The sequence below is a fragment of the Sus scrofa genome, chromosome 6 (genome assembly GCF_000003025.6).
Source record: "Sus scrofa isolate TJ Tabasco breed Duroc chromosome 6, Sscrofa11.1, whole genome shotgun sequence".
In the NCBI taxonomy this organism is placed as follows: Eukaryota; Metazoa; Chordata; class Mammalia; order Artiodactyla; family Suidae; genus Sus; species Sus scrofa.
In genome coordinates, this window is record NC_010448.4 from 152,837,819 (window position 1) to 152,863,051 (window position 25,233).

Consider the following 25,233-nt stretch of genomic DNA (forward strand, 5'->3'; position numbering starts at 1 on the left):
TTTCACCTTCTGATCTGGCTGGCTGTGCTGGGAAAGGCCTGCGAAAGCCAAGTAACATGGAATCCATAAAATGTGCCATCTGATTTTTGGGGGAGTTGGGGGTGTGTCTATTCCCAGAAACCATGACTTGGTTGTTGTTACCAACACCAGAGAACACAGCCATGGGTCTCCCCTCAAGGCAATCCCTTTCGAACCCTGCACTGTTTCCCGGGTATTCATGCCAGATCATTTTAAGCATGGCTGGGCCAGCCTCTAAGAAGAGGAGAGACGTTGGAGTCAGCTCTGGATCTGATTGCCCGCTTTGCTACTCTTTCCCTGTTAGATGATGAATGTGCTATTTAAACTTCCTACACCTCAACTTCCTAACTGTAAAGGTAAAGTGAATAACCTACCTTGCATGGATTAAATGTCACCTCCAATACCTTAGTACAGTGCCCAGCTCAGGAGAGGCACAGACAGTTCTCTGGCCTTCAGATGACATTAAGGCGGGGGAAATGAAGTCAGGGAGAAGGGGTCCCTTTTGAACATGTTAACCTGTGTGTCACCCACAGAGCTGTGGAGTCTAGGTCCGTGCTGCACGAAGGGCCCATCCATAATGACCTAAGGAGTTGCTCCAGAAAGAAAACAAACACGCGGATTCTTTTCTTTAAGAACATCTTGCTAGGAACAAAATGTAAGACATTTACATTCTGATGCAAGTCCCTGCTCTCACTGCAAATCTATAACAAACCAGCCACAGATTGGCCTCTGGTCCACAGACAGACCTGCACAGCCTAGTCTGGATGACTGTGTAGGATGCCTGCATTCACTCCTAAACAACCCCCCACCCTTCTTTGGGCCAAGTCAGGCCCACATGCATGGACCACACTAATGAATCCCCCGCCCTCTGACTTTGGCTCCAGCCAACAGGGGGCCTGAAAATAAATCAGAGAGAAGGAGGAGAATGGGGTCAATAAGACAACTCTTTGCTTCCAGGGTCACTGGCAGGCCAGCTGACTCAGTAGCCTCCACACAGCTCTCTGTTCCGGGGCTCAGGGGTTCCAATGACTGTGCTCTTCCTCTGCCTCGTAAGGTCCAGTTGTCATGAACCCCGGTGCACTACCATCTTCCTTGTGCTTTCTCTAGGCCCTGGTCCACAATCCAGTCCAAACTGTACTTCCACTGAACCTCTAAAACTATCCTAACTTGAGGGCAATTTCTGTGGGGGCCTTTACCAACACAGTGACATTTTAATGCACGTTCAAATTCTAGTTGTCTATCACTGGCACTGAATTTTTAAAAAAATAATGGCAACACACTCAGTTCCAGGAGAGTCCATTTGATTAAATTTTCTCTCATTGCATCTTATCATACCAAGTGAAATAAGAAGGAGAAAGACAACTACTATATGCTATCACTTATATCTGGGATCTAAAATATGGCACAAGTCGACCTATCCACGAAACAGAAACAGATTCACAGACATAGAAAACAGACTTGTGGTCGCCAAGGGGATGGAGGGTGGGGGATGGATGGATGGGGAGTCTGGGGTTAGCAGATGCAAACCAGTGTATATAGAATGGATAAATGACAAGGTCTTACTGTACAGAACAGAGAACTATATTCAATATTCTGTGATAAACCATAATGGAAAAGGATATTAAAAATGTGTGTGTGTATGTATATACATATATAACATATACATTATAATTATATATACATAAACTGAAGCACTTAGCTGTATAGCAGGAATTAACATTGCAAATCAACTATACTTCAATAAAATTAATAAATAAAATAAAAATATCATGGAGAGTCCATTTCCATGTGTGACCAAGGTGAACAATTCTCAGCTTTGAAATCCTAGGCTAGGACTTGGATTCTGGCTCCAGCCATTTCTAGCCATTGGCTTTGGTAAGTCACTGAAACTCTCCTACCCTGTTTTTTCATTTATAAAATTATGATGCTAACAGTATAGGAACTTTCTTTATACATAACTTTTAACGGGGACCAAATTTTTAAATGTTCAAATTTCTTTGGTATGCATATGAATAGAAACATGTCACTCAGGTGTCTGAATTATGGTTTATCACAGAGTATGAAACACCTTTGATAAACTGTAATAATGATATTTTTCTTCTGCATACTTCTTGATCATTTGTGTCAATGTTGGAACTAAAAGTCTTTCATGGACTCCAGTAAGACCTCTATGCATTCCATGACTCTGAATCAAACTTTGTCCAGTGGTATATGTGTGTGTGTGTGTGTAGTCATTTTTCAGGATTTTTTTCCCCAATTACAGAAAATTTCTGATTTAACTAAAGGTCAGTCTCAAGCTTACCCTCATCTCTAATTTGTTTGTGTAATCTCTTTTACTGTGTTGAATATTAAGTTTATAGAGCATGGATCGTCTATGCATGAATTATCCTAGATTAATGGGAAAATAAACCCTAACCTATTCATTTCTGATTTATTCCAACAAGGACATTTATTATGAAAAGTAAAAGGATAATTGATAATTTAGAATGACAAATTAATTACTTACAGGCATTTGTTTCTATGAAATAATCCTATGTATTTTTTCAGATTTGCGCCACTATGAAATGTTGTCTTGAGGAAGTTCCCTGGTGCTGTAGCAGTTAAGGATCTGGTATTGTCACTGCAATGGCTCTGGTCATTGCCGTGGAGTGGTTCAATCGCTGGCCCAGGAACTTCTGCATGCCATGGGCATGGACAAAAAATGTTGTCTTGAACAAGATGAAGTCAAAAACTTAGATAAACTCTTCATCTAAGAAATATAGTTCTGTAACCATTCTAAACATTTTGAAAAGACTTCGTAGATGTTTGGCTACCCTTTGCTTCTATAAAAGCTCGTGATAAGTTATAGGAGGGAGATATTTGGGAAAATGTTGGTTAGCCTAAATCTTCATGCTAATAATACTATAAAAAGCATCTTTTAATTAAAGCTCTTAATCAGTTAAAGTGCTTTTTTTATATCTATCTCCATAAAAAGTAAATGGACAGGTTACAATTAAATACAAATAGGTAAAACAAAACACTCCTGGAAGCATGGTATGAAGTCTTCTCCAGGCAAAGGAATTAGAAAATTTCCAAACCAAAGAGTATATATTTCTTCTTTTTATTTCTATATTCCATCCATACTTAGCCAAGCAGTGGTGGCAAATGCATGATGCTGATCTTTTCTTTTTTTTCTTTTTTACAGTTGAAGCTGAGGCCAGGGGTCAAATGGAAGCTGCAGCTGCCACCTACACCACAGCCACAGCCACAGCCACAATGAGTCCAAGCCACATCTGCAACCTCTGCTGCAGCTTGAGGCAATGACAGATCCTTAACCCAATCAAGGGGGATCGAACCCACATCGTCACAGAGACAACATTGTGTTTTTAACCTGCTGAGCCACTATAGGAGCTCCAGATGCTGTTATTTTCTATGTACTGTACCACCCTGTAGACAGCTGAGTTGCCATATTGGAATCTCTGCTTTTTATATATATTTAGTGGAATGTAAAGCATATGGAAGGATGGAATAAAAGGAGTATGGACTCTGTACCAAGCAAGGTTATATGATCTCTCCGTGCTTCACTGTCCTCATGCGTACAGCGGGGACTGTTAACACCCATTGGTTTGCTGCAAGGATTCCCTGAACGACCAACTATGGAAATTAAGCCCCAGAGGCCCTGTTCCTGAGAGCAGGGAGAGGAGAGTCAAATATCGTGTTTATTGAAATACTTTCCTTAAAAACAGAATTCTAATTTTGAGCTAACTTTTAACTTTTATATCCATGGTGCCGTTCTGCAAATTGGACTGAAACAAGGAGACATACAATTAATCGGAACCTGAGTTTGATTTTTGCTTTTTTGTTTTGTATTTTTGGAGAAGGAGCAACTCTCAAAAAGACAAGAATGAACTATTAACCAGGTGTGGCGATAAGTATAAGGAATATAAGGGTCAACAGGACATTCTTAACTTAATCCTTCTTGAAACTATTAATTACCATTCCAGGATTTTGCTATTGATTTTCTATGAGGCAGTGACATATGGGACAGGACACTCAGAAAATCCAATCAGAAACCTGAATCTATTTAATTAGAAACCAGAACTTCCTATCTCCTGAAACACAGGCTTAAGCAGAAGGGCAAAAGGCTAGTAAAAAAAAGTTGATAATATCAAGACCATATGTGAAATGAGTAAGATTTTAAGAGACTAGGGAATGAAAGCTAAATGAAACTAAAATTCACAGCAAAAGATTCCTTGTACACAAGATGTGTGAGCCCTAAATTTTCAAACACTATTGGGAGGGGGTATAAGTGCTAATATGTATCAAACTCCTAAAAGCTGGGCAGATTTTTTTGACCAAACAACTCTACTTCCATAATTTACTGTGTGGAAATAATTTAGGGTGTGGGAAAAAACTGAGCTACAGAGATGTTAGTTATAGCATTCTTTAAAACAACAGAGACCGGAGTTCCAGTCAGGACTCAGTGGAAACAGATCCGACTAGTATCCATGAGGATGTGGGTTCAATCCCTGGCCTCGTTCAGTGGGTTAAGGATCTGGCATTGCCGTGAGCAGTGGTGTAGATCGCAGATGTGACTCGGATCCTGCATTGCTGTGGCTAAAATGTAGGCAGGCAGCTGTAGCTCTGATTCGACCTCCAGCCTGGGAACTTCCATATGCCACAGGCGTGGCCCTAAAAAGCAAAAAACAAAACAAACAAACAGAAAAACCAGAGATACCCTAAATGTTCAAAACTAGAGGACTTGGAGTTCCCGTCGTGGCGCAGTGGTTAACGAATCCGACTAGGAACCATGAGGTCGCGGGTTCGGTCCCTGCCCTTGCTCAGTGGGTTAACGATCCGGCGTTGCCGTGAGCTGTGGTGTAGGTCGCAGACGCGGCTCGGATCCCGCGTTGCTGTGGCTCTGGTGTAGGCCGGTGGCTACAGCTCCGATTCAACCCCTAGCCTGGGAACCTCCATATGCCGCGGAAGCGGCCCAAGAGATAGCAACAACAACAACAACAAACAACAACAACAAAAGACAAAAAGACAAAAAAAAAAAAAAAAAAAAAAAAAAACTAGAGGACTGGGGAAATTAGTCGTGGTATATTCACTGGGGCAGAAAATTATGCAGCCTACAAAAATGAAAAAGATGTTTATATTTTTGGTTGGGGGGAAAAGGCTGCAAAACAGTACGCATTGTATGAACCCATTTTTGTAAATTTAAAAAAGCATAAAATCATTAAAAATATGTACAAAGGACTAAAAGGATAGAAACTAGAATATTATTTAGCGGTTATTTTAGGGTAGTAAGTTCTTTGTTTTCATGGTTTTCTTCCAGCATAACAGATTTTTCTTATTTTTTTCTCAATGAATGTGAATTATTAGTTGTATTCCAGAAAAAGAAGAAAAAAGGCAAATTAATATTGAATGCGCCAAGAAATGGGATGGTTTCATATTTCTGAACATCCATTACAGATCAGTCTTTCCAAACCTCCAGAAAGTAAAATCATGATAATCAACTTTACTTTGCAAAAATGTAAAACTGGTATTTATGGTGACAGAGAAAGCCAAACCAAACTAAAAAAACGCAAAAAGTTGACTCTCACAAAATCAAACAAAATGGAGATGCATTGTATCACAAACAAAATCACAGGCTTTAAAGCACACAATAGGTGATGGATACAAACTGGCTCTAAATGAAGTTAACTTTGTGAAAAAGAGCAGGAGAGGCTTCAGCTAAGCCAGAAAGATGCATGCAAGGACTGACCTTGAGGGTAGACCACTGCGGTCAGTGGGGATGGTTTATCTTGTGGGCACGCATTACAGAAGAGTGAGTAATCATAGCTCTCAACTGGCCACTTACATGGATTGGTCTGCGAGACACAGGAGTCTGTCTGGAACGTGACAGGGAAAGTGATGGTGGGAGCGCTGGAGTCAACGGTTTACAGAGGTGGCAATCCTCACAGCATCCGAGGAAAAAGGTTTTGAGTAATTGATTCGCGGGGCTTATTTTCTTTACACTAGCACTCCCCTTCAAACGATGGCTGAATTCACTGTGATGTCTAGTCACCTTCTCCTTTTGCTGATTTTTGCTTCAGATGCTTCCTTTATTGTTGTTTTTTTTGGGGGGGAGGGGGGTGTCAAGATAAATTGCGCTGTTAGAATTAAAGCTTGTTTAAGGGGGGGAAAGCTGTCTTTTAAGATAAGAAATTACAAGAAGCTAATAACATTAGCAGAGGGGATGAAGGAAGCACAAAGTGGAAAGCCATTTTGTATTTCTACCTGCCATTTGATTAAGTTTTCTCTCATGGCATCTTGAAGTGGGTTCCTTGTTTTATGTGTCCTTTGCATTGTCTGAAACTTCTCTACTGTCTGTGCTTAGAAAACGTAAGTGTACTGATGTTTCACAAAGTTATTTTTTTTTTTTTTTAGTCTGTTAATTTACCAGGACCTGGGAGCCTACACAACTGTCATGAACTTCTAATTATAAATATTTCCTTTCAAGGATATTCTGAATTAGAGAAGATCATTTTGGGAGTGCGCTGATGGATGGCATTCTAGGGATGGAGTGGTCAGATTGAAAGGTCACAGATGCTGAGACTGCCTGGATTCCATGTTTTCATGACTCTCAGGAGGGAAGAAGACTCCCTTCCTTGCATCTCCTCCCACTTACTCAATAGCTGAACTTTTACCATCTCTGTGATTGATTCCATTTTATTAAGCTGAAGATACAAAGACAACTGTGACCCGATGCTTGCCACACTGTCTAGTGGAGGCAGGGTTCTGAAAACCACTAAGAGGAAAAAACTATTTCCGGAGAGGGACAATTCTTTACAATTAGGAGTCATTCTATTCTTGAATGCAGATGGATGGCTCTGTCAGTATCCTTTGTGAGATCCTAGAAAAGGGAACAGCTGGAAGATTTAAGATGTGTAAAGGAAGAGAGGGCAGGAAAGGGTAGAGAAAGAAATGGAGATAGAGACTCTAAGATGGGAGTATGAATGCATTAAAGAAGAAGAGGTGGAAGCCAGGACTCGTCAGCAGGCTTCACAACTGGAATAGCAATGGACCTTGAACTTGACCAATCTTTCCCATTAATACCCTATCTGAAAATTCCATCCACTATCCCTTTTCTTCCAGCTGATAAAATTTCTCCAGTACTGAATTATATAGATATTTACAAGAGCTGTTAAGTAAAATCCACAACTGTAATTCCTTCTGATCTGTTGGCACAACCACAGGAAGGTACCAGACTCTATCCCTGGCTGAAGACATCCGTTCATGGGCCCAGAAAATTGGGAAACCCTGTCTCCCCTCGCATGTAGGCCTCTTCTCTACGTCTGGAGCCTGGGTCTTCTGGAATCTTCTTAGCCTTTCCTTCATCTGAACGAGATGACTTTAGCTGAGTTTACCAAAGTCTGCCCATCTAGATAAGAAGTGAAATTCTTTATGCAACTACCAGATGTGTGGTCTATGAGAAGACAAAACATCTGGTCTGCTGGAATGGTTGAGTTGTTGGCAAGCATTGCTCAGCTTTCTCAAAGGAAAGAATGGCAGGCACCCTGAAGATCAAGCTAGGATCTTTGATGTTCAAAGAAAAAAATTACATTGAAGTTCAGGTTGAAAAAATATGGATCACAGGGAGGAAGTAATTGTTTCACCTCAACTTGCCAGAATTCTGAACTGGTCCCCAGGCTTGGGACATACAAGTTGGCACCTCTTATTTAGAGACGGGTGAAGAAGCCAAGTCGACATGCTTTTACTTTTTGTAACATAATCATGATAACAATGTTGATAATTACATCGGGGCTTCACAGAGGTCACTGAAGCTTTCAAAGGCTCTCTCTCAAGAGTTCTGCAGGAGTGGCAATTCTTATTTAAATTTTTTTAAAAAAGGAAATAAAACGAATAAATGAAACAGGCACCTGGAGAACCCAAGTGGCATTGTTTAAGGATATACAAAAAGTAAGCACAGAGGTCAAGACCACATGGAATATCAGGCAGGTGATGAGAGGTGCAAGTCAGGTCTCTCTCACCTGGACACTTTCTTTGCTAGATTACGGTGTCTCCTAAAAACAGTCAGGAGAAGCACATGCTTCTTTGGGTTAAATAGGAGACATGAGCTCATCTTTAAGATGTTGTGAGCCTTGCATTTGCTACTCAAGTCAGCAATTCCAATATTTAACCTATCATATCATAGATTATGCTCCAGAAATTTAATAGAAACTATCATGTAAAAGATGTGGTATATATATACAAAGGAATACTGCTCAGGCAAAGAAAGATGAAAATAATGCCATCTGTAGCAACATGGATGGACCTAGAGATTATCATACCAAGTGAAATAAGAAGGAGAAAGACAACTACTATATGCTATCACTTATATCTGGGATCTAAAATATGGCACAAGTCAACCTATCCACGAAACAGAAACAGATTCACAGACATAGAAAACAGACTTGTGGTTGCCAAGGGGATGGAGGGTGGGGGATGGATGGATGGGGAGTCTGGGGTTAGCAGATGCAAACCAGTGTATATAGAATGGATAAATGACAAGGTCTTACTGTACAGAACAGAGAACTATATTCAATATTCTGTGATAAACCATAATGGAAAAGGATATTAAAAATGTGTATGTGTGTGTGTATAATATTCATATAATATATATTATAATTATATATAAATATAAAAACTGAAGCACTTAGCTGTATAGCGGGAATTAACATAACATTGCAAATCAACGATACTTCAATAAAATTAATAAAATAGAAAATATCATGGAATGAAGATGTTAGTGTGGAATGAAGCTCGGTTTCCATGTTGAAGTGGAATCTTGCAGAAGCTAGAAACTCCAGGAGTCCTGTTGTGGCACAGCGGTTATCAAACCCGACTAGGAACCAAAAGGTTGCAGGTTCGATCCCTGACCTCACTCAGTGGGTTAAGGATCCAGTGTCGCCCTGAGCTGTGTTGTAGGTCGAAGATGCGGCTCGGATCCCCAGTTGCTGTGGCTCTGGCGTGGGCCGGCGGCTACAGCTCCGATTAGACCCCTAGCCTGGGAACCTCCATATGCTGCGAGTGCGGCCCTAGAAAAGACGAAAAGACGCACACCAAAAAAAGAAGCTAGAAACTCCAAATTTGACTGAGACATCAACGAGGTACCATAAGAGTATGAAGTATCCATCAGAGAAGCCAGATCTTATCACACTGCTGTGTTTCAGCTGCAGACTAACTCCTGATTTGTGACCAATGCTACTTCTTTTCAGAAAATTCACCTTTGAACATTTAAGAGGCCAAAAAACACTTTTAAAGCAAAAAGAAAACATTAAAGTAGAAAAAGAATGAAAATCAGCAGAGCATATAAATTCAGAGACCTTGATTTCAATTCTGCTTCTGCCCCTGATTAACTGTAGCCTTGAGCAAATTTCCTAAAACCTCTCAGAGTCTGAGTTTCCTCATATACAACACAAAAATAATGATTAAATGAGGTGTCTTAATCTGCTAGGGCTGCCATAACAAAATATCACAGGTGGGGATTTTTCTCAGAAATGTATTTTCTCATAGTTCTGAAAGCTGGGAGTACAAGATCAAGGTGCCAGCCTGGTTAGGCTCTGGTGAGAGCCCTCTTCGTGGCTTACAGATGGCCACTTTTTTGCTGTGTCAGAGAAACTAAGCTCTTCTTTTAAGGGTACTAAATTCACCATAAACGTCCCAGCCTCATAACCTCATCTATTCCAACCATCCCCCAAAAGCCACATCTCCAAATACCATCACAATGGGGTTAGGGATTCAATATCTGAATTTTGAGGGGACACAAACATCCAATCCATATTATGAAATAACCTATACTGGGACTTAGTTTTAGTAATTATTATTTTAATAAAATATAGTTGATTTACAATGTTGTGTCAATTTTGGCAGTACATACATATTCCCTTTTTCATATCATCTTCCATCATGGTCTATCCCAAAAGACTGGATATAGTTCCCTGTGCTACACAGTAGGACCTCATTGTTTATGCATTCTAAATGTAATAGTTTGCACGGTTTTAGCAAGTATGATTTGTCTCAGTATGGGCAAGTCACCTAATCATGAGAACATCTTCATAAATCGACACATTAAAATAATAACTGACAAGCCACTGACATCTCAACAATAAATAAATATCTCTATGTGGTGTTTCTGAGACAGTACTAGAAAATCCAGAAAAAAGTTGAAAATTCAACTCTACTGTCTTTGGTTAAAAACTCCATTTAAAAAAAAAAAAGCCAAAACAAAACTCCAACTAAAATCCTCAGGCATTCATGAGTATGTTTAATTCTTTGGAAGAGATATTTAAAAAAATTTTTTTTTTAATTTTCTTTTTTCAGCTGCACCCACAGCATATGGATGTTCCCTGGCCAGGGACTGAATCCAAATTAGAAGGGCTCTTGACCTATGCCACAGCTGCAGCAAGGCTGGACCCTTAACCCACTGTGCCAGGCTGGGGATCAAACCAGCGCCTCTGCAGAGACAATCCGGATTGTTAACCCACTATGCCACAGCAGAAACTCCAGAAGAGATATTTCACAAAGATGGATTCAAGAGGCTTGAATCGGCTGCAGGGTACCACATGTTCCAAAACGTGGAACACACAGCTACTGGAATCAGACACTTGCATGGGACCATTTCTTACAGTGTACCGTCGAGTTTTACTTTTTCTGGATCCCTGTTGCCCGTGTGGGTTGTAAGAGGTACCAGGAAGATTATATGAAAAGTACCCTGCAGGAGTTCCCGTTGTGGCTCAGTGGTTAACGAATCCAACTAAGAACCATGAGGTTGCGGGTCTGATCCCTGGCTTGCTCAGTGGGTTAAGGATCTGGTGTTGCCATGATCTGTGGTGTAGGTCCCAGATGTGACTCAGATCCCGTGTTGCTGTGGCTGTGGTGTAGACCGGCAGCTACAGCTCTGATTAGACCCCTAGCCTGGGAACCTCCATATGTCAAGGGAGTGGCCCTGGAAAAGGCAAAAAGACCAAAAAAAAAAAAGAAAAAAGAAAAAAAAAAAGTACCCTGAAGAGTTCTTGGTACCTAAGAGGGTCACAATACATAGAGCTCTCATTACTGGTACTGGTGAAAAACCTGGCCTCTAACCCTGACCTTGAGACCTTGCGCCAGTCACTTCCGTTCTTACTGCTCAGCCGAACCAATATTTCTTCAACTCTCAGTTATGACTTGGGAGCCAGACTTCTCGGTTCTAGTGTTTACTAGCTGTTTCAACATAAGCCAAGTTATTTAACTTCTTTTCGCCTCAGGTTCTTCAACTATAAAATGGGAATAACTGAGTTGTTGTGGGACTGAACGTGCATTCCTGACCCAGAGAAAGAGCTCATAACGTGCTACTGATTATACTGACAGATAGGGAAACGGAGCAGAGAGAAGAATGCTCAGGTCACAGAGGGAGTGGAATGCCAAGCGAGGTTTGATCCACAGCCTGTGTGCTCAGCCTTGAGCTATACTGCTTCTCTACTTTTTTGTAAACCTTTTGTTAAATGTTATCAATTTCCCTCCATAAAATCCACGTGTGATGTGAAATGTCTTTTGCAATTTGGTGGTAGGAAAAGCTCCGTCTCCCAAAGAAACTAGTATGTTTCCTCTTTTTGAAAATAAGAATTATGCAACTTATCATGTGTTCTTTTTTTGTCTTGGCTGCCAGGAAGCTCAAATTGTCTGTGCCATCATCCAATTGAGTTGTTTCCTTCTTCTTATATTTTTGTTCCTTATTTTTTCTTTTAATTCCCTTTTTACTCACATTTTCATTTGTGTCTCTTATTGAAAGAGACCTCAAAGGTATTTGGAAAGTGGTGGGTGGAGAAGAAAGAAGGACATATAAGTCTGAAATTGACATGAAAAAACTTAAGTTTTGAACCTTACCTGTTCCACGTACTAAAAGAAAAATGGCCAAGAGGAAATTTAAATGAAACGATTTAAAAGCTATTTTAAAGGAGGAAAAAAAAAAGAAAAAAAAAAAAAAAAACCAACAGAAAAACAGAACGACCAACAGCAACAGAGGCCAAGTCAAATGAAAACTGCAATAAATATGTCTGAGGCTAGAAGTGTTTGTGCTTTCCCTGGCTGGAACCTATCATTTCTTAATTATATCCTGTGTGTGTTTTGCAAGACATGAGCTGCTGTCAAGAGGAAGGATAGCCCCAGACAGGGGAGGGGCCATGGCCCACCCCTCGGTCCTCACCTACCTGTACAGAAGCAAAATCCCCCGAAGCACAGGCCCCCAGAATAGCAGCGCCCACAAGAACAGACTCCACCTCTTGCGACAGGACCACAGGCATGCCTGCACAGGACAAGGCCACACCTTGGTTAGGGAGCAGGGCCAGGGATAGAGTGGGGAGCCAGCCAGCAGCTCCAGCAGCACAAAGGCCTGATGTAAAGGCAGCAGCGGGGGTGGGGCCTCCCTGACCCCTGCAGTTCCCTGTTCTTTGGGATTACCTGGTTCTAAAGGATTTCACTGCCTCTGCCTGCTGGTGCAGTAGCCAAGGGCCCCCCAGAAGCCAACACCATATACATCAACTCGGGAGACCTTTCTGCCCAGGTTTTCCAGGCTTCTGCTAGCAGCTACCTACCATTTCAAGTAGTTCAACAAACACTGATCAAGTGCCCTGCTAAGCCCAGAGAATACAGGGTGTCTTGCTATTCATATTCAGGTCTCAAAGGGGATGGATGAGCAAGAGATAAAGGCCGAGCAGAGGGGCTGGGTCTGCAACTGAGAAGCACTAAGAAAAGGGAAGTCGTAAGAGAGGGTGTGATTAATTCTTCCGGAGGCTTCTTATTTCTTCCTATTTCTCTCAGAGCACCAGCCAAAGCCCCTGCCAAGGCTGACAAGGCCCTCCAGGATGGGTGTCACTTCTTCCACCCTGACTGGCCTCTCCTCTTCTCACTGCCACACTGCCTGGCCTCCTTGCTCTCTCTTGAGCCTACCTCGGGGCCCTTGCCTGTGCTGTCCCCTCTGTCTGGGGTGCTTCCTTCCAGATGTCCCTATGACAACACCCTCTCCTTCCTGCAAGTCTGTGTAAACATGCCCATCCCCCTGCAGCTTTCCTGACCATTCGACATGAAATGACAACTTACCCACGACACCCCTCACCCCCACACACTGTTTCACTGTTTCCTCCCCATGTTATGACATATCCTCTTTACTCTCTGTCTCCCCTAGTAGAATATAAGCTCCATGAGGGCAGGGTCTTTATTTTGCCCATTGCTGGATCCAGAAGGGAGACCAGGATCTAGCACAGGGCAAGTACTTACATGATGAAAGAATGAATTTTTGAGATGGGGGCAGGGTCCAAGCAGGGATGCTCAGGATTAAACAGGTATTTGAGGATGCGTAGGGAGGGGTTCACCAGGCATGGAGGTACACTCCACATGCCAATTCCCAGAGGTTGAGGGCTCATGGGCTTACAGTTAATAGGACTAACTTAGGGTTCTGAGTATCTTGTGTGTGTGTATGAAAGAAAACATACATAAAAATATAAATATATGTGCTAATCAGGAGATGGCAGCAAACTCCACAGAGGTAAACTCTGCAGCCAGACCTGGAGGATCTTCCTCTTCTCAAGACATCAGTTGTCCCAAGACTGGATTTTCTCTTCCTATCTCTTTTAGGAAGACCTCCCTGGCACATCCTCCTCATCCTCCTCCCCAGCCACCCCAGACAAAGGGGACAGGGGAGAGAATTCCCACACATATCTCAGGGGACTTAGGAACACCAGCCTCATACCACAGGGCCACTGCTGGAGACAAGGCTGACAGGTATCAGCTGGGGTGGGGTCTCTGGGAAAAGCTTCAGATGCGAAGACCAGCCCTGTGTCCTTCAGCCAGTCACTCACACCCTCTTAGACCTGGTTTCCCTGTGAAAAATGGGGCTGAGAAGAGAGTTGCTGAGAAGGTGGATGAAAAAAGGCACATAAGGTGCTTCATGCATTTCCTGGCCTATGATAAGCCCTTGAGAATGGTGGTGGCCACTGTTCAGATGACTCTCAGGGAGGGGCGAAGCCCTTCTAGAGCGGGGAAGTGGGCCAGTGGGGAGAGGAGGGGGTGGGAGCGCGTCAACCATCCGAGGGGGCCGGAGAGACACCAGGACACACTGAAGCGCTATGCTGGCCGCATCAGGAGAGAGCACTGTGAGCCTGTGCAGAGTCCAGGGATCATGGAGACGGGAGAGGGACTGTGACCATCCTGTGGGCCTGGGACTTTTTATTTTTATTTATTTTATTTTATTTTTTGTCTTTCGTCTTTTTAGGGCCTCACCTTTGGCATATGGAGGTTCCCAGGCTAGGGACTGAATTGGAGCTGCTGCCGCCAGCCTACACTACAGCCACAGCGATGCCAGATCCCAAGCCACATCTGTGACCTACACCATAGCTCATGGCAACGCTGGATCCTTAACCCACTGAACAAGGCCAGGGATCGAACCCGCAACCTCATGGTTCCTAGTCAGATTTATTTCGGCTGCACCACGATAGGAACTCCCTATTTTTATTATTTTATTATTATTTTTTTAGGGCCTCACCTTTGGCATATGGAGGTTCCCAGGCGAGGGGTCGAATCAAAGCTGCAGCCGCCAGCCTATACCACAGCCACAGCAATGCTAGATCCAAGCCGTGTCTGCGATCTACACCACAGCTCATGGCAATGCTGGATCCTTAATACATTGAGCGAGGCCAGTCACTGAACTCGCATGTTCATGGGTACAAGTCAGGTTCATAGGTTCGTTTCCGCTGAGCCACAGAAGGAACTTCAAGGGCCTGGGACTTTTTAGAAGAAAGCACGGCACATGCTGCTCACCCTCGGCCACTCCTTGCCCTGTCAAAGCCTCACTAGTCTGAGCAGGTAGGAACTACTCACAGCACTCTCCCCCAGAACAGAAAAACAGAGGAACTGGGTAAATCCCCATCAGCTCTCCAGCTGCGGCCCTAAGAGCTCTGGAGCCATGCTGCCAGGGTTTGAATTCTGGCTTGCTCACTGACTTGGCTGTGTGATCCTAGGTGAGCTACCTAACCTCTCTTGTGCCTCAGTTTTCCCATCTCCAGAGTGAGGTTAAAATTCTACTTATCTCACAGAGTTGCTGGCAGGATTGAAAGTGCTGTTGTAAATAAGGCACTTAAAAGAGGGCTCGGCTTCCAGGAAGCACAGAATTAGCTGTTGTGGTTCTTAATGTTTATCTTATCTCAGTTATCCCCATCTCCTTCCCTCTCAGCAACACAACCTGTTCTGGGTCCTGGGACACTGGTCTGTGTGGACCACCTCTGTAGGCTCATGGCTGCATCCATGACCGAGCTCTCCTCCAGTCAGGTGGCCCTTTTCATAAAGCCCCTCACGCTCAGCTTGGTTCCCTGTCACACCAGCCCCTGCAAGTCTTGAGCGGTCAGTCTAAGAGCAGCCCCATGGTACTGCCTGCTGGCTGGATTTTCCCTCTACTCTGCCCACACCTCTGTCAATAGACCATTCGTTTGACGTTTTTTTTTTTTTTCCCAGTTAATCCAGTTTGCATTGTGTCATCTGGCTCTGCCTGGATCTAACTCAGAGACACCGGCTTCCTCAGGGTCCCCCATCCTCTCTGGACAGTGGTCAGAGCATGAGAGCACTTTTGCTGTCTGTAATGACCCTCTTGGCAGGACATTCCTCTTCTCTTTTGTGTGCCCATGCCAGGCTCAGCGCTGGTGCTCAGAGAAGGCTTTGGAATGAATACATGAAGGCCTAAACGACTGAAATAATGAATAAGACAGGAAGAGGGAAACCCCTATGGAAACGCCACAATTCAACAAAACAAAATTTAGGAGGAACATTGAGTCCCAAGTCAGTGGGGGAAACCTACAATTACTTAGTACACACAAAATATTTCTTAAAACCACAGTTAACTAAATGCCTAGGGTACAAGGAGATTCTTCCTCCTCACGTAGAGAACATTTCCCAAGTTGGCAAAGGATCACTCTCCCTGCTTGCACGGAGCAGGAGCGTTCGGTTCCCCAAAGGGCAAAGATTGGCTTACAAGATAGCAAACTTTTTTCCTCAAACGCACCTCCATCTTTTTGGTGTGTGGCTGCTTTAAGGGAAGAAGTGAACTAGCATTTATTGAACAGCTATGTGGGGCAAAGCCTAGAGCTTGGGGCTCACCAACTCGTGAGTATTCCTCAGTATGATCTGTAGGAGGGGAAAAAATATTGTGTCTACCTTTCAGAAGAGGTTAATGAAGCTCAGAGAGATAAAGTAACTTGCCCCAAGTCACAGAGCTGGTCCTCCACTCTTTCCCTTACTCCATGCTATCCCCAAAGAACCTTCCAAATTTCATTATTTTTCACATGTATTCTTTCTCGGGAATCATGTACCAGCGAGGCAGAATAATAACTCAGGGAGCATGGGCTTCAATGCATTCTTTGATATGGCTATTGATTAACGTTTGTGGCTTAGGGGCTCCAGGGAGTAACATCCCCACAGGCCTTGTTTGCTAGAGGGAGTGTGCCTAAACCCAGCTGGACATTAATCCCTAATCCCCTGTGACCCAGTTCACGGGAAGAAGAGGACAAAGAAACCATAAAACGGGACATGTCCACCCCTAAAATTCCTATTGGACAAGGACTGATATAGGCAACTGGGCAAGGCCAATGGTTCCAGAAAACCACATCTTTCTGGACCACATGTTAAAACCCCATAGGACAATAGGGAGCGGGGGCTTTTCTCCCCACTCCCGGCAGCCCTGGGAGCTATTTGCTTTCCTGTAATAAAGACTTCGCTTGCTTGCTTTCTGCCTGTGTGTTCGGGGAGTTCATTCTTCGACTGCGTGAACAAGAACCTGGATTTCCGGCATCACCAGGCCCCTGACTCTTTCTACAGCTTTCTTTGCAGGAAAACTAGAGCAATTACACTCTTTAAAGGCACAGAGCCCTCTACCTATACACCCACTGCTTGTGCAAGTGTCTTTTAGGGAAGCAAATGCAAATGTGTTCTTTTCTCAGAGTGCTGGGTTGAAGGAGAGGAAGAAGGCCGCTTTGCCTGGAATGTGAACTATTTTATCTGATGCATTAATGAGCTTAGCAGAACCCAAAGCCTTTAAAGGCAGATGCACTTTGCCATCACTTGTCAATCACTGGCTTCCCAAGGCAGAGGAATTTAGGCTAAAGAAAAGGTCCCTTTGTCCGGAACTGTAACTGGTCCACAGTCAGAGACAAAGGGTCTAGTTTCAATCGGAATCCAAATAACGATTAACAGCCTTTTCATTCAACAGCCTGAAGCAGAAGAGTTTCCAAAGCAGAACTTTCTGTGAAGCTGCTGTACCCCTGCTTCTGAGTCAGCTCAGGGGTGTAAGGCCTGGAAGAGAGCTCGTTTCATAAAAGCTGGGGGCTGTGGTCCAGAGTCATGGCCGGAGGTCACACAGGCTGCCTTGCTCTTGGGGGCCCTATCTCCCATTCGCTCCAGTGATATGTTGGCCAAAGTTGATTTTATCTTCCCTCCTGAATCCAGGTAGGAAGTCTTGGTGGCTATTTGGAGGCTGGAAATCAGAAAGTCACTCACAGATGCGATTTTAAGTCTGAATTGTGTTTGAACAAGTTAGCTGACGTACAGATAAAATGCAGTTATGGCTTTTCTCCTAGGGAAAATTATAAGGTAATTTGGGCTCCTTTTTATGTCTTTCCTCTTTCTCCCCAGAATGGCCCACTTCCATAGGTTTTGGACAATATAGGAAAGGAGAAGTCGTTAGCAAGTGGTTACAAACTGGGCAGAAAAGTTACAAAACTGGGGCCAGCAGCATAGTATAGGGGGCACTGGGTCTGGACGTACTTGGTACCATCCTGGTCCTGTGGCTACTGATGTTTGACCTGGGACAGATGATTTAACTTGCCTCCCTGATCCTCAGTTTCCTTTGTCTAAAGATGGGGGCACCCATTTCTACCTTTTGGTGGTATGAGAGGATTAAATGAAAATAGAGTGCTTTACATCAACAGAGAGTGGGAGCATGGGTAACGGAATCTTTTCTTTTTCTTCTTTTTATTTATTTATTTATTTTTAGGGCCATGCCTGCGGCATGTGGAAGTTCCCAGGCTAGGGGTCGAATTGGAGCTGCAGCCACTGGCCTACACCACAGCCATGGCAACTGGGGATCTGAGCTGCATCTGTGACCTACGTCTCAGCTCACAGCAATGGTGGATCCTTAACCCACGGAGGGAGGGCCAGGGATCGAACCCGCATCCTTATGGATACTTGTTGGGTTTGTAATCTGCTGAGCCATAATGGAACTTCAATGGTAGTAATTTCTATACTTACCCTTAGATTGTGTGTTTTTTGAATACTGTTTTCTGGCTTGTGCCTCAGTCTACCTATCTCTAAGATGGGCGTACTAAGTTATTTAGTTTGATTTCACAAGGGGCAGGAGTCAACTATCTCCATCAGGTTTGGGAAAGTGCTCACTTGCAGGGATCTGCCTGGCCTAGAAGAGAAAGGGGGATGTGAGGAGGAGGCAGAGACAGGGGTAGAAACTTGACCTGGCTGGTCATCAGAGATAAGGAGTCGAGGGGATGGGAACAGAGAAAGAACATGGCAAATGGAGGCCAGTAGGGTGGGCTCAGATGAGACTGCAGTTGGGGCTGTAAGCAGGGTCCAAACCCTCTCCCACCTTCCTCTCCTTGCCCTGCCTGGTGCCTGGCCACCCTGGGATGTGGAGGGGAGGGAAAACATCAGTCCCCAGGAGACACTGGGAGAAAAAGGAGCAAGAGGTATGAGGTACCAAGTCCAGAGGGATGGAAGCCTGGGCCAGCCTCTGGGACACTAGCAAGCCTCCTGCCAATGGGGCTCTGTCCTGGGGGCTCAGCGCTCTGCACTATGGATCCTATTCTGCTTTTGTCTGCTTGTGTCACAGAGCGATCAGCCCATTATTCTAGATTCTCCCCGTCTGCATCATGATCCCTGATTCTGATGAGCTAAGGAATCACAGTATTTTGGAGATCTTGGGCTCAAATTCCCATCTACAGGCAGAAACCCCATTTCCACATGGGGGGCTCTGCAATCTTTCCTTAAGAGAGTTCCCCGATCCCTTCCTCCACTCCTTTGCCTGGCACCATCACAGGTCCAAACCAGGGCCAAGTGGCCCACTGTGTATCCACAGTACCTAAGCTTCTCACTCAGAGCTCTTGCCACACTAGATTTAACACGTGTGTTGGCTGTCACTCAGAGCTCTTGCCACACTAGATTTAACACGTGTGTTGGCGGTCCACCTTCTTCAACAGATCTTCAGCTCCCTGGGGGGAGGGGGGCAGGAATCATGTCTCCACTGCATCTTCATTAACACCCACAATGAGGGGATCAGAAGGTTACTCAAGACTAGAATAAATGCTTGAATTAGGATCTAGCCCTTGATGGATTCCTGTTGTGGCTCAGCGGTTAACGAACCTGACTAGTATCCCTGAGGATGCAGGTTCGACCCCTGGCCTCACTCAGTGGGTTAAGGATCCAGCGTTGCCTTGAGCTGTGGTATAGGTCGCAGACTCGGCTCCCAAATGACCTCTAGCCAGGGGACCTCCATATGCTGTGGGTGTGGCCCTAAAAAGACAAAAAGAAAAAAAAAAGAAAGATTTGGCCCTTGTTAACCTCTCTTGTCTTATTTCATACCATTATTTCATGTTGGATATGTACAGAAGTCACTTTCCCCACTATGACCACAATAGCTAATCTTAAGAAAAAGATACATTTTAATATAAACATTCAGGGGGAGTTCCCGGCGTGGCGCAGTGGTTAACGAATCCGACTAGGAACCGTGAGGTTTCGGGTTCCATCCCTGCCCTTGCTCAGTGGGTCAAGGTTCCAGCGTTGCCGTGAGCTGTGGTGTAGGTCGCAGACGCGGCTCGGATCCTGCGTTGCTGTGGCTCTGGCGTAGGCTGGCAGCTACAGCTCCGATTAGACCCCTAGCCTGGGAACCTCCATATGCCTCTGGAGAGGCCCAAGAAATGGCAAAAAGACCAAAAAAAAAAAAAAAAAAAATTCAGAGTAACTTGGCACACCACCTGTATTTTCCTAGTCTCAGTCTCCTGCCTAGTCCTTGGCCATACCCATTTGCTGCCAAGCCCACGATGACTTTTTTCTTCTTTGAACTTACCAGTAATGTCTGCGTGCATTTGCACAAAAAGGGGGTTCTTGCTGAGGCCCCCACACAGGAAAAGGGTGCTGATGGAGTGCCCTGCTGTCTCCATGGCCTCTATAATGAGGCGCGTCCCGAACTTAAAAGGAAAAACAGAAGCAAGCATCAGCATGGTAGCAACGGTAAATGATGTGGAATGTTTACTAGGTGTTTACATAGTATTAGACATCGCACTGAGAATTCTACATCCATTGTTTCAGAGTTTCAGAAAGTTGGGACTCACGGAGATTACATGGGCTATGACCACACTGGTGCACTGAGTCACAGAGTGGGAATTCCAACCTGGGTCTACCTGACTCCAAAATCCTCTTAATTATGAATGAAGGTGAGACATAGACCTCAGGCTGCCAAAGGGCTAACGGGACCTTTGTTATCATCTGAAACCAAGTAGCATTTCTAATAATGAGGCTTCCCAAGACAGAATCCATTCCCAGTCAGTCCTTAATGATCCAGGAAGATGTAGAAATGACATGTTCTGGTTGGCTCAGAACTTCACTGTATTTTCATTCCAGCCCCTGTGTCTTCCTATCTTGCTAAAACGTGTTATCTTTGTCCTTGGTCTGCTCAGTTCACTAAACTCAGTAAAGACTGTTGATGCTTGACAAGAGGACACTGCCGCAGTGGCATCGAGGTGAATCTTAATGTTCAATTTATTACTTTTAGCTAGCCTGCTCAAGTAGCTAAAAATCAGAGGTCACTAGGAAGACCAAAAGCTCAAAGGCCACACATCATTATTTATTTGAGATAAGGATTAAAAACAAAAAGATGAACTGCAATATGACCTCAGGAGGCAGCTGCGTGGCAATGTCTGAGGGAGTGGCTCTGGGGAGAAATGAGGGAGAGAGTTTTTGGGTGGAGAGACAGCCCTTGAGATGTTTAGTGAGTGAGCAACTCAGAGGGGTGATGAAGTCCCATGTGTGGACACGGGAGTGGGTGGCTGAAGCAGAGGGAGGAGAAGGTCGAGGGAGATAAGGAGGCCAAGGATCTGGGAGGCCAAAATTGGTACAGCCATCAAGAAGGGATTGGGGCTGGAGAGAAGATGTGGGCTAGTATCACAGATTTAGGGTAGGTGTGACAGTGGTCCTGGGAACATGCCACTCAAGTGCCTAGAGGAAGAGAAGATGGTTCAGTTTGAGGGCATGCAGTATCACAGGCTTAACCAAAGTAAAGAAGGAAGGTACAGAAAGGACACTCTCCTGATCCCCAGGGTGGGGTGTAGAAGCCTCTTTGACAAGACTCTCTGGAGAGCTGTTTCCCTCTGGCCAGGGGTGCCTCTGGAGGGGGTGGTGGCTAGAGGATGATCTGGCACCTGGGGGTGTGAAATCCTGATTGCTCTGGAGTAAATGATGAGGGGCAGGGGCAGTTCAGGAGCAGAACCAAGCATTTTCAGCCCACAGGTCTTCAGGTTTGTTGAAATTATTAGTGAATCTGGTAAGAATATGGATTAGGTAAAACTTGGGCCTCCAAAGATAATCCACAGATGTAGCATGTTAAAAAAAAATTAAAACATGTTGTACCGTATCAGCCCAGATCCTGCTCATTGAATATGGCTGATTACCCCCAGATGTTCTTTCTTAAGCGTTGTGGCAGGAGGCGGGGGGGTCATGAACCCTCTTGAGAATATGATAAAACCTACTGACCTCCCCAGAAAAAAAGTCACATATAAAGTAGTATTATAACTAATTTCAAGAGCTCTATAAATGTCCTAACATCCTCCATGAATCTGTGGATTCCAGGTAACCCTAATCTGTTTTAGGGGCATGATTCCGCAGTAGCTAAGAGCATGGCTTTTGAAATAAAAAAACAAATCCAGGATGGCATTCAGGCAATTCATCTATTTCTCTCTCTCTTTCCTTTTTTTTTTTTTGGTTGTTTTAGGGCCACACCCATGGCATATGGAGGTTTCCAGGATAGGGGTGCAGTTGGAACTGGCCACCAGCCAACAACCCAGCCACAGCAATGCAAGATCCGAGTCACGTCTTCGACCTACACCACAGCTCACGGCAACACCAGCTCCTTAACCCACTGAGCGAGGCCAGGGATCAAAACTGCGTCCTCATGGGGTTCATCAACCACTGAGCTATCATGGGAACTCCTATATCTCTGTTTTTTTAACTTTTTAAAAAATTATTAAAGTATAGTTGGTTTACAATGTTGTGTGTACCAATTTCTGCCGTACAGCAAAGTGACCTGCTCATGCATATGTATATATATATAACATCCTTTTTCTCATTTTATCTTCCATCATGTTCTATCCCAAGAGATTGGCTATAGCTCCCCGTGCTAGACAGTAGGACCTCACGGCCTATGCATTCTAAATGTTAATAGTTGAAATCAAATCTGTACCTAACCTTTCTATGATTCAATTCCCATTTTAAAAATGGGAATAATAATGCCAAAAATTTTCACTTGATAACTCTGTGGATTGTCTGCAAAGTTAACATGCACCGAAAATTAAGAATGTAGTCTTAAGTTTGATGAAACACTGTAATATCTACCTTGCAAGGCTGCTGTTGTAGCCAGTGTATGTAAAGCTTGCAGAAGTATGTCCAGTACACGGAAGGCATTTAGAAATGAAAGCTATTGTGGTGATTAGCTACATGCTAGGTACTCTGCTAGGCTCTTTCATATCATCTCCAATTTTATGAAAAACTCAGAAGCTGCATAGCGTTATCCCCATGTAGGAGTTCTACAATTTGCTTAAAGCCATACAGTCTGCTCCAGGGGAAGAAGGAAAGCTGCCTTCCAATATGCATGGAAATGCCGTGCAAAATTGATATTTCTGATATTTCTAAACCAGAGGCCTGGGGGCTCACATGATGAGCGGGGCCAGAGAAGAGAGTAACACAAAGCCTGTCCTGGGAAAAGGCAAGAAGTGATCCGCCAGAGAGGCACTCCTTCCAGAAGGCCTGTCTCTCTCCCCTGTGGCATTGTCAGCCAGAATTTCCCACTCAGGGCTGGCGGTTAGTTACAGAGCCTTCCCTGCTGGTACCCCAGACTGCTCTCCGTCCTCCTTAGATGCCCCACCAAAGGGCTTTGTGCTAAAATGATTTTGTGCTCACCTTTCTGGAAAAAATGTTTTCACAGAGAAATTTAAATTAAAATTAGGCTATTCCACTGGGAATGTACGGAACCAAATGCAAATGGAGAGACTTCAAATGCAAATAGTACTTTTTAAGGGTCTATTCTGCAAAGAAAACTATAGATGAACAGGCTCTGGATAAACGGAGTGTTTGACAGCTCTTTCAATTAAGCTTGGTCAAGAGAGAATTTCACTTCACGGAGAGTTTTGTACAGATGCAAGTTAACTTCATTACAATATCTCTTTAATTCCATTCTATTCCTACAAAATATCAACCACAGATATGACTATAGAGAGGAATTTGCTTAATTTGAACTTAAGGGCAATATTCAGACGCAGCGAACACATTTTTTTTTTCCAAGTTAAACATCATGGGAAAATATCTGCTATCGGAATGCTTCATTAAAATGCACATTCAAATGCACTAAAAGATCAGAACACCCAGATGCTTTTGCAAAACAGACTGAACTCACAATTCAATTGACTCCTCAATACAGCCTTATCGAAAAATCCGTCTTAAATTGCCTTCCCTTTGTGGTATTATAAAGGTTATTAAAACAATGGACAGAGCAAATATGATAGCTTTTAATCATATATGGCTCGTTATAGACCAAACTGATTCTCCAAGTGTGTGGTATTTGGGAAAATATAGCTGGCTTCCCCTCACATTCCCCACCCCCCCTTTCCTCTCCCTGCTGCCCGCATTAAATTTAACTTCTTTTTTACATTCCTGAACTTCTGCTACTGTGTTCTTACCAGTAAGGGGACCTCCATGAGACAATCCTGGCCAAATAAATGCTGTTTTCTAAGATGTGTCAAATTGAAACTGTTCTCAGGAATGCCTGGAAGCTTATTTTGTCCACGAAGCTTTTACAAATAGTTCAACACAAGATGCAATGCAGTACCATGGAAAGAGCAAAAGCCTGAGAGGGGAGGGACTGCAGTGTGGATTCTGACTCTACCATACACCAGCTGTTTGACCTTGGCAAGCAGTGTTCCCTCTGCCTGTAAAATGAAGGCAATCCCATCTACTTAGAGGCTACTCACGGGTGGGTAAGGTACTTTGGTGCCTGGCACAGCGAGTGGGTGGCAATGAGAGGGGACAGTCATTATCATCACACGATGGTGGCCTTGGCTCACCCAGTGTGGCCCTCTTCTTCAGGTCCCCTCTTGGCATGGATGCAGAAGGATAAGCCTCACACAGCCCTGACTACCCACGGTTATTCCCTTTAATACATGAGATTCATTCCACTGTAAGACGTGTCACTCAATGACATTAACGTCAGAAAATAAAAGTTCTTCAATACATCATCTGTCTAGTTTTATTTTAGAAAGCCATGGGTTCAAACTCCAGCTCTGCCACTTAACTGTATGAAACTGAGCAAGTTAATTAACCTCACTGAGGCTTACGTTTCTAATCTTTGGAATGGGGATTCTAACACCTACCTCATAAGGTAAAATCAGATAATGTATGAAAAAATATACAACATAGTGCCTGACACATAATATTGCCAAACTATATTATATATTATCATTATCTTTACTATAAAGCAGGATCACTGAATAACTGCCTTTATTACTGATGCACATTTCTAGTCTGCATTTTCATCTGACTAGTCACTCTCGCCATTTGGACAGATGTCAGAATTATCTTTTGTTGACTAAGTTCCTATTAAAAAAAAGCAGGCTGACTGATATTATGGAATTGTACAAGCTATTAAATCAATAAGACAGTTGCTTTAGGAAGATACAAACTGTTCTATAAACCAAAAAGGACCATTTAATCCAACTGAGTTGGCCAATTCCATAGTCCTAAGTAGCTGCATTAAAGATTGTATGTTCCTTTAACAGCTGGAAAGTTCTGCTTATATGTACCTGCCGCCTGGATAAATCTAAACATAAGAAAAGCAATTTTGGAGTTCCCACTGTGGTGCGGTGGGTTAAAATATCGACGGTGGTGGCTTGGGTTGCTGCA

The 25,233-nt window shown here is 43.8% G+C and overlaps 1 protein-coding gene across 24 annotated transcripts in view; it reads right to left on the minus strand.

Moving 5' to 3' along the window:
• FGGY (FGGY carbohydrate kinase domain containing) overlaps positions 1–25,233 on the minus strand; it is a 458,257-nt gene that overhangs the window by 82,896 nt on the left and 350,128 nt on the right. For 18 of the 24 annotated variants that reach the window (XM_021097811.1, XM_021097810.1, XM_021097801.1 and 15 more), the window contains 2 exons: positions 20,135–20,255; positions 12,231–12,325 (listed from right to left, as the gene is read on the minus strand). In XM_021097811.1, coding sequence (XP_020953470.1) covers positions 12,231–12,325; positions 20,135–20,255 — 216 coding nt within the window. Of the gene's footprint in view, positions 1–3,345; positions 3,804–5,067; positions 6,103–12,230; positions 12,326–12,614; positions 13,914–20,134; positions 20,256–25,233 lie in introns of those variants that run through there. The other 6 variants (XM_021097804.1, XM_021097809.1, XM_021097799.1 and 3 more) reach the window with 4 other exon arrangements.